General features: G+C 38.9%; 1 protein-coding gene across 2 annotated transcripts; it reads right to left on the reverse strand.

Moving 5' to 3' along the window:
• On the reverse strand, positions 1-10,047 carry LOC136436653 (proton-coupled zinc antiporter SLC30A9, mitochondrial-like). Of its 2 annotated transcripts, none has more exons than XM_066430817.1 (20): positions 9,914-10,047; positions 9,026-9,171; positions 8,038-8,101; positions 7,566-7,705; positions 7,364-7,402; positions 7,106-7,208; positions 6,752-6,850; positions 6,424-6,506; positions 5,451-5,566; positions 5,044-5,102; positions 4,646-4,748; positions 4,233-4,288; positions 3,662-3,797; positions 3,278-3,317; positions 2,860-2,931; positions 2,576-2,683; positions 1,875-2,040; positions 1,332-1,461; positions 1,044-1,157; positions 1-862 (listed from the first exon to the last, which is right to left on the reverse strand). In XM_066430817.1, exons 2-20 carry the CDS (start codon positions 9,117-9,119, stop codon positions 818-820), a joined length of 1,767 nt encoding a protein of 588 aa, XP_066286914.1. In that variant the 5' UTR covers positions 9,120-9,171; positions 9,914-10,047; the 3' UTR covers positions 1-817. The 2 variants fall into 2 exon arrangements, with proteins under 2 accessions (XP_066286914.1, XP_066286913.1); XM_066430816.1 differs by having other exon boundaries at positions 7,364-7,405.
• Positions 10,048-10,110: the final 63 nt, after the last annotated feature.

Genomic DNA, 10,110 nt, shown 5'->3' on the forward strand with positions numbered 1-10,110 from the left:
TGCTTTACATAATTTCTGTTTATGACTTTCTTCAAGCTTTCAACATAAACATAAACTTGACTCCTGCTTATTGCTAGCTAAGAACAAGGTTATATAACCTCGTTAAGAAGAAACCTGAACATTGAGAAGATTAGCCCTAGCTCTCTGTGATTCTAGCATATCTTCTGTGTACATTGTCAGTTATACACAAGAGTATGTACAGTATATGTGTATAAGTGCACATTTTATGACATCACAGCTTCTTGTGCACAACTTATCTACCATCTACAAATTTTCCCTGTTTCAGAATCTTCCTTCTCTCGTTCGTTCACTCAGAATTTTACTTCTCTGCCATTCTGTCTTCTGGGAGAGCAAACATCCTTTCCAATAACCTTGGAATGAAAATCTAATCTTCTTTAATTCCTTTTTTTGTTTCAAAAAGGGACATTTTTTAGTGTCACTTCTATTCCATCCAATTGTATCTGATCAATTGTGCAAGCAGGAAAGACAAATTGCCTTTGCCAACGGGTCAAAATTTTTCTTTTTTGACATAAAATCATACCACAAGTCTGGAGACATAAAGGCCTAAGTTTGTCGACATTTGATAAGTAAATATCACACTTGTCACTTTGAAATAAAGTGAGACAGTAACAGGAAAACATTGGACAAGTCCAACCATACATTCAGGACATTATCATTGTTACAAATATGTACAATTTGTTCATGACATAGTCACATAAAACTTATGAAAGACATTAATCTCATATAAACCAGCTTTTTTTGGCTGACAAAAAGAGGTAATTTCACTACAAGCATCTATCTGTTGCCTTTGGTACCCTCACAAGATCTCTAAGTCCACATGTTTCACTTCTGGATTCTTTTTCTGAAAGACAAGAGAATGTATCGTTATTGATGGTGTACAAAAAGGAAGCTGCATTTTATTAAAGCTGAGAGCCAACAAAATCAATTGGTTTGGCTTGAACATGATAATCAACTGAGCTGTAAGATAAAGTCTCAAGTAGATATTCAGGCTAAGGAAGAAAGAAACATTTGTGATCTGTTACCTTCAGTTGTGTCTCTAGTCTGTCCACCTCTGCCCCTAAGATGTCTATGATGTTCTCTCCGTGTCTTAACATGAAGCCTTCCATGTCTTCTAAAGTCTGGTACTGTTGCACCTCCTGTACAACAAACAATATGAGACACTTTAAAAAAAACTTTGCAGAACTCAAGGCTTGTTGGTAACGGTCAAAGCTACACAAGAACATACAAAATTTCAAGCCATTTGACCACAAAGTACAGTAGAATCTAATGCACGACAGATTCCCTTCCGACCTGAACAGGTGATTACTCACCTGTAGTAAGGCCTCCAGATCCACCTTGTCCAGGTAAGACCTGGTGACCTCCCGTCCATCAAAGTCCACCTCTGCCTTAAACCTGACAATGTTCAGCCCCATCTCTGTAGCCTTGATATCGTGGATGGCTCTGAAAGTATAGGTTTGTTTTACTCTATTAGTTCTGCTGTGAATGACATACATACATACAAGGCTGTTTGACTAATGAGTTGCTATTCCAAAAGGCTAGTCCTGGTGTTGCACTGTTAAGCATTTCCTTGTTGCCAAACATCATAACCAAGGCAAAGTATACAAAAACACCTCAGTTAAGTGTGATAACATTTGTCACTTGAACTTTAGAAAGGCTGTGAAAATCTACTTAACTTCAAAGTTAAATACAAAGTATTTTTGTCTTAAATATGCAAGTTATGATAGAAATAAAGATAACAATTCAATATCTAATAAAGGAAAGGACATCTTTGAGTAGTATGTGAGACATACATTCAACGAAAAGTTGATATGTAAAGGAAAAGTTGTTGTAGGAGAGAAAAACCAGTGGCTCACCTAACCATGACATCATCCTCCAGACTGTGCATGATCCTGTCCAGCTGGTCAGGTGGGATGGATCGACCAATCAGAGCTTCAGCATTAGTGTAGATCAGGAAAGCCGACACCATGGCCAGCAGCCCGCCGATGGTGATGGACCCCATTGCATCGTAGATGGGGTTACCTGGGAGAAGGGAACACTTTGTTTGTTCATTCATTCAGACCCTTGTAGCGCCGTGAGTCCTTGCTGTTTCAGTAGCAGGGTGTTTTTTACCAGGAAGGGGTTGCTAGCCCTTTAACATGCTTGAGGCAAACCCTCTAACATTGGACCGCCAGTTTACATCCCTTCTGAAAGACGGGCGCAGTCCCACTCCCAAACCAGGATGGAACCAGGGTCTTCCAGTTACCAACTATATGGAACCAGCTCAACTGTGAGGCTGCTACCAGTTAAGCTACAGTGTCATCCCAGGTCAGAGGCAATACTTGCATGTCACCAATGTTGTGTGATAAACTTATAGACTACAATAACCAACCAATATCAGACCACGACAATTTATCTCTTATCTTCTTATACATTCTACAGTAAAACATCAAGCAAGTCTAGAGGACCAGAACAGAAGGTCTGATTACAGGCTTTCATAATTGTTAATCACAAAATAAAACTGGTGTTACAAAAGATGATAGTATACATATATACAGTGTATTTCATAGTGTATTACCTGTTAGTGAGGTGAGCCCCATACACGTGGCTGCGATGGCCACACCCAACACTGCAGCAGCATCCTCCAACAGCACAACGTTCACACTCGGGTCACGGCTGCGCCACACTACAGGAGAACACAATGGGAACATATCGAATTACAGGAAAACAAGCAGCAAGAAATTGTTTTGCGGAACAAGTTACTGATACAGTAGACAATTTTGAAATCAAAACTGTACGTACAGCAGAGATAAAACATATCTGATGAAGGCCTTGAAATGGGATAATGTACTGTAAGCTTACCGTATTCCATGAATTGCATACCCTGCGCCTTGGCACTCTTGCGTATCTGAGCAGTAGCAACAAGTAAGGTGGCTGCAAAGAAAGACCAAAAAAAAAGGTTGGTTATCGAACACAATCCTGACATCAAACAAAAACAAGATCGGGAACAGTCATATGATCAACAAGTGATACTATTTGCTATTCAACAAAGACATATTTCATACTATGTTTGTACATGTCTGATGCTTTAGATTCTGTTGATAAGTTAAATATTTTGTGTAGATAGTACAATACGTTTTGTTCAATATCATGATATGTAATTTCAGATAGTTTTTGCTGTCCTTGTTGCGATTTCCATCTACCGGTATTTGGATGTATCTTACACATTTGTTGAACTAAATCAATGATTAAAAAAAGAAATAGAAAACCAGTGGCATACCTCCCTCTGATACCAATGATCCCGCAAGGATGCAGTAAGCCTACAGGTAGGAGTAAAGAGCAAAAGATTTATCAGCATTTCCCATTGCAAAAAAAACATACAAAGACAAAAGAGGCATCCAATCAGCTTGAATGTGACACAGAGATACCCCAGTGATGCTGTAAATATTGAAATGTTTGTGGTGGTTTTCTTCTTTTATTTTTTTGCAGCAACCTCTCATGGCACCATGAATATGCATTATTAATGCATTACCACTGTACTACAGAAGTTGTTTCAACTGCAAATTTAGAGCACTGAAAAAACCTTATTTTCCCTCCTACCACAAAATAAAATTCACAGCGAAAGTAATTAAATGAATTTACAGTAAGAGGTTTTGGTACAGACCCAAAAGAAGGACTCCATGGGTTGTGGGTCGATGAGTCCCAGCACCCCGTGGTAGATGGAGAGGCCCGACCCCACGCAGAAGATACCAACACCAGACACAAGGGATGACACGTAACGCATGTTGGAGAACCCGTACCTACAGGAACCAACCAAGGATACGACAATGAACATGTGTTGTTAACAGTCATGGCCTGGAAACGTTTGTTTCTTGAATAAAGTAGGATTGTTCTACAACCATCTCTGGGTATTCATATCAATCTATGGTTCTTTTCTCATCTCTTCCATTAGACTGTCATACAGACAAGGCAGCCCAACCAGCCAAATGTTGTTACTAGATTGTGGCACCAAAACTGACATTATATTGAGGAGTACTATCATTGATAAGTGTGGTGGTGGGTTCTTTAAAGTGCTCAAGGTGTGGCTCTTCTTAAACACTGGACTGATCAGGGCTTAACACCCTCCTGAAGAACTGCAATCCCTATAGGCAGTGTGCAAAAATGGTTCAGAATACCAACAGTTAGACAGGGATTGGAACCCTGGTTTGTCATCATACCAGAAGGAGGATACTTACGGGTGGTCTGGGTTGGGTTTCCTGATGCTTTGATGGATGCCAAAAGCCAAGATAGACTGTGGAAAGGAAATACAAGAACAGATATTTGTATTAGTTGATCTACAGCTATGGACCAATAGGTTGGTATGCGAGGTCTGACATGTGAGATCTTTGTAGTTCGCATGAAATGAAATTGATGGAAAAACAATAAAATCCTATTTGCCATTACCATGCAATGCAATACTTGCATGTAGTGGTATTAAGTGTCTTCCATGCTACTTCTTACAAGACTGCATGTTACAGGCAACACATCACATGAAAATTTAAACAGGTGAAAGAAACTATATCTAGCGACAGCCAACACTTACATTGTAGTTGAGAATATAAAACACTACAAAGTTATCCATGAAACTGCAGACAAAGTCCACCCTTACCTGGTTGATGGTGTCAGCTAGTGAGTGGATCGCCTCAGAGAACATGCTGGCAGACCCAGTAAACACCCAGGCCACCAGTTTGAAGGCAAAGTTCAGAGAATTTCTGGGAGGAAATATTGAAAAATGATGTACAAGCATGTGTGTAGGCTTTGTTTTTCTCATCTTCACATCCATGACATAGATTCTAACAGAAGCTGTTTTTTTAAGAGGACTTAATTGAAGTCAAACTAAGTCTGTAGTGACTATTCAGGGGAGTTGAAGAAAATGGCCATAGTACACAGATGGCCAATGTACACAGGATTCTTAATGCTAGGGTCTATCATGGGAAAAATAATCTAAGAGATCAAAAAGTGGCAAGGTGGTTCTTATGTATAAGAGTCGGACTGTATTGTACTCACATGCCGATGGCCATCATGACCACACGTCCAGACCCACTGAACAAGCTGTGAATGGGCTCCTGGCAAAGGGACAAACACAAATTATTTTTCTGCAAAAACTATCCAACGTTTCTATAATACACTGTAGTGGTTCTAACAGTAGTGAGATGTTAGGAGAGTACAACTACTACTCTCCAAGCAGAGGAAAAGGGTCGGCTGGTTTTTGACATGTTTTTAGGCGTTTTTTTTTTTCTTTTCATTTTGTCCCGTTATCTTTATGTATGGGTTAGCATCGCAACATAAAAAAACGGACAAAATAGAAAGCTAGACAAAAACGCCTAAAAACATATAAAAAAACATTCCCCTGCGTGGAGAGTACAAGTGCCATATTTGGTACATCTAGCGGAGGCTAGAAATGAGAACATTACCTCCAAGTAGGACCTGTCTTGAGGCTTGCCAGAGCCAAAAATGAAGGGAGGTTCCACCCCGCCCTCTCCAAAAAACTTCCTGTACTCTTTCAGTGCCTTCTTATATCTGAATGTGTCTGCAAGGAGGGAAATAGAGAAAGAACAAAAGGTTGTATCATTGTCTACCGTCCTAGTAAGGATTCAAGTATGTATGTAGGATTCAAGTCATACCATGGTGTCACTGCACAGTATTGTATTCAGTGTTTCCTGGCAAGGTATGTTTAGTAGGCCATGTCAAGGTCCTCATCGACTAAGTTGGAAAAACATCATGTCTAGCAGAGATTATCCCTGTCACACAGTCATATCAGCCATATTTGGTGATCACCAGAAGGTTGCTTAATGTAAAAATCACCAGAGACTATAGCATATTTTTACAGTTAAAAATCTATCCTATCACATTGATGGGCCTTTTGGCCCTGCAAACATCGGCAAATCTCTGCAATGATCGGGATAACATCAGGTGTATTACTGTCAAAAGTGTCATTAAGATCTTGCAGACTCGTCAGCTGATTGATTTTCCTGCTGTGTGACAGGGGTATTACTGTGACTGTGAGGGGTGATGAGCAATTGATAATACTATCTATTATGTTTATGTTGTTATGTTTATATTTTGTCACTATGACTACTTAGGAGGGCAACTTTTCTGTATATATTACCCTCAGTTCGTTTGAGTTATTGTCATATATTCAAGTTTTGTTACTTCAATTTGAATTGTTTAATGAAAATATGAAGATAATGTTGATTATTTCAGTTTGACCCCTGGCCTCTCCCGATTATCTTTAGTTTTATTACACTTATTTTTGTTTACTTTACTTTACTTACTTTATTTATTGTATAAGTTTCGTTTCTGTATTTGCTTTTAATGTTTTGACTCCAAGAAGAATAGTGTATGGAAAACCACAAATGGAGATCCTAATAAAACAAACAAACTTACACTGTTTCTGTGCATCTGTATTCTTTTCTCTTTTCTGCATCTCTCTCTCCAGGGCAGCCATGCTCTCCCACACCTCAATGGCTCTGGAGAATATTCAGACATTCATACATTACACTCCATGGAATGTTCAAACATTTATTTACAACAAAAACATTTGCATAGAACCTCATCTACATTTGTGAGTACCACATAGTGACGTTATGATAAAACAAGAAGAGGTTATTCTCAGCAAGTTGAGATGGTCTTTCTTCATATCCATACCCAACAAAAAGAAAGCACCACAAGTCTTCTGAGACATACAATATCAAAGATTTGAATGTTGACGAACTTTTGTTCCACATCAGCTCGCAGGTACACCATGAGTGGAGGAGAGTTGGGGTCCGAGTATGGACTGCGACGAGCTGTTTTTCTCAGGCCTTCCAGATCACTGCAGGGACAGACAGACACTTAATCAATCAATTGGTCAATTAGATGATACTTTGCTGTGCGAGGTAAAAGTTACATCAAATGGTGTTTTTTTCATGAAAAAAAGCAAAAAAAAGGATGTTAAAGAATCAACTAGAACATCATGATAAGTCCTCCTTAGATTTTAAAAATGGACCAGCACTTCCTTGATTACTAAGGTATGCTACTTTCTTCAAACATTGTATAACAACATTGAATGTACAGCAGAATAACAAACCTTGGCTTGAGTAGAAACTCGCTCATGGCCCGTACCGCAGTGATGGTGTTATTATCTGTGTAGGCTTTACTGTAGTCTATTCTCTTTCTGGGCTTGGGCTTTACTAAAAAATACAGAAACATATACAAGGTAAGGAAGCTGTGCAGCCAAAAATTCATTCTTTTTGAACAACTTCACATAATGGCAAGACTTCATCACTTGACTACAAAATCACAGTCAATTCAGTCTAGACTCTATAATAAGTTTCTCATAACTCACCTCTGAAAATTGTCTTGACTAATTTGTCTTTACTTGAAGCTGCTGTGGGATGAAGAAATAAAAAAAGTTAGCATCACATGAACAAACATGAAGATACATAATACAAGAAGGGCTTGAATACTAACGACTTGAACAGATCCAAACAAAGTACATGTAATTATAAACCTTACACAGCTGAGCAACAAAGAATGTCCATTGATACCTTTCTTGCTGTCTCCCTCAGTTGCAGCAGTTTTGCCTGTCTCTTTAGGTGGTTCAGTCTTCCCACTGCCAGACGAACACAGGTGGCGAACTGTATAGTACTGGGGAGGGCCGAGTCCAGGGGTCTGCAGAGCCTTGGTACTGAAATGACATCACAGCATGCTCAATTGTGATGACCTGTTATGTACTGGGAAAACTGTATTCACAGAAACAACTACAAGTCTTTGACAATACGGACTTTTAGAATGAATCAGATAGGCAGGGTACAAGCTACTAAAAGAATAATAACCAATTGCCGCTGCTTGCCTCCAAATCTGGTATGTTATATTCACCATAGGACTATGACATAACTTTATTATATTATATACATGTAATCATTAATGCAGATAAAATACAGGTACAAATGCTAGTGATTCTTCCTTCATTAGGTCGTAAGATTTTTGAATTACATATACAGTAAAATGTATACATACTTGGTGAAACAGCTCAGTCCTGACACTAGAACTGGCTGGCAGAAACAGTAACTTCTACAGACACCTGTTGGGAAACAACATATTGGACATCAGCAGGTGAGACATCACAGAGTTCCATCTGAAAGTACATTTGTTAATATCTTCATCTGAAAAATCTGATTCCCAAGGTAGACAGTGGATTACACATACCAAATACACAGGCTAAAAGTAACAAATTATATATAAAGATAAATTAGATTGCCATCCCATGGTTGTTATCACTGCACTTCAAAACAGAATGTGTCTTTCATACTGAATTACAGGTTACAAAGCATTGAAGGTAGGTATACCTTTTAGTGCTTGCTTATAAGGAACTATCGCACATTTGTATATAACTTATAGGAACTGAAAGATCACAGACATTATAGTGACATAAGATGTCAAAGATGAAGGCCCCAGCTCTAACTAGTACTTGTAAACAGTTTGTTTCTATGTCATGCTTAATAACTTAATTGCAAGTTCATGCCCAAAGGCTAATTGCAGACAAACAAGTACATGGAGATACATATCAAAATAGTTATCTAGTCTACTGTGAAAGTTCTATTTCAACTATGGTTGGGTTTGACTTCTTTTTTGAAGGCAGTGGAAAATGAAGTGACCCACGTTTTGAATTTTAATTCGGTTGGTTGATTTTAATAGATGTTGTAAAATATTCAAATGGTAAAAGCTAGAAGAATTCATGGAAGCTGTTTTATATAATTCATTTCTTTCGGCGACATATAGAGGACATTGGCAAATAAAATGTATTTCATTTTCCACTGCGTTCATTGTACAAGACATACACATTCTCTTGTGAGCAGGCAGCTTTTTATATCTACCCTTTTCTATTTCTAGTGAGTGTGCACTTATTCGTATCTTACACACAGCTGACCTTAATAGATGTCCAGTTGTGTTTTGTCAAAAAGTTCCTTCCTGGCCAAAGACTCTACAGTACACTACTCCATCTCACCTGTGTGGCACTGTCTGTGTGCACATGATGTAGCCCGTGACATCAGCTCCTGGCGGAGAAACGCCACTCCCCGGAACAACCGCAGTATTCTCATCTTTGTCTTGACTCACACTGCTCACTGCTGGCCTCAATATATTCTAAGTGCTCTACATATGAAGTGGAAGAGAAAAATGGAAGAAAAACAACATGTTATTTGATAGCTTACAAGTAGTAAGCAACCCCGATACTTGAAAAAGTATCATGCTTTAGTTGTGACTGATTTATTTACATTCACCACTAGCTGTGGCGACTCTTGGAGGGCATATTTTGCAAAATACGCCTCCCAAGAGTCGCCACGGCTATTTAGTATTTACCACCCACCTTACCAGCAGCGACTGTTGCAGGGCTATCCGGATCCCTTGCTTGCAGTCTTATACATTAGCCTGAATGTAAGAGATAACCCTGCAGCAGTCGACAACACTCACCCTTGCATTTGTCAACTGTTTGGTCTGCGTAACTTGTCAGTTGTGTCAGTGCAAATATTAACGTTAGTGTTTACTACTAGTATTACATAAATTTCAGGTCTTTTCCAAAAATGTAGAGTAACTTGACCACCTTTTAACTAAGATATTACCAGGACAGTCCTTCTTGGTTGTAGATCATTTCCTTCTACAATAGCCTATCAAAAAGAAGTATAATTCACACAATCATATGATTGAGCTGCCAAAAATATCAAAATCATAATAATTTTAATCCCCATGAAGATCTTCCCAGCCCAGGACCTTACACATTTCGCTTGAATTTCGCACTATGTCGTTGATATTACTCACTACAAATCTGCGTATGGTTCCGTTTATATCATGTCTTTAATCGACACGTCCACCTGTCAAAGGAACGACAAAAACTCACCAGTTTTTCCGATGTTTTGGTCAAAATACAAATTTTCATTCTCCAGGGCGCCGCCATCTTGGCCACTTGCGAGATTCTACGAGAAGTCGCGAGATTTTTTAAAGCCCAGCCCCCGGGCTAAGCAGAGCTTTGATTGGCTGTCGAAATTAAATTTTTGTAAACATTCCAAAATCAACCAATCAGAGAGCTCTAAACAA

The sequence above is a fragment of the Branchiostoma lanceolatum genome, chromosome 6 (assembly GCF_035083965.1).
Source record: "Branchiostoma lanceolatum isolate klBraLanc5 chromosome 6, klBraLanc5.hap2, whole genome shotgun sequence".
In the NCBI taxonomy this organism is placed as follows: Eukaryota; Metazoa; Chordata; class Leptocardii; order Amphioxiformes; family Branchiostomatidae; genus Branchiostoma; species Branchiostoma lanceolatum.

What these genes read in the sequence shown, in the direction of transcription:
- LOC136436653 (XM_066430816.1), bottom strand. Translation starts at nt 9,119, where the DNA reads ATGAGAATACTGCGGTTGTTCCGGGGAGTGGCGTTTCTCCGCCAGGAG. An exon ending in TATGCAATTCATGGAATACG is followed by an intron (nt 2,684 to 2,859) that starts GTAAGCTTACAG and finishes GTTCTCCTGTAG; the next exon opens with TGTGGCGCAGCCGTGACCCG. An exon ending in GACTAGAGACACAACTGAAG is followed by an intron (nt 863 to 1,043) that starts GTAACAGATCAC and finishes CTTGTCTTTCAG; the next exon opens with AAAAAGAATCCAGAAGTGAA.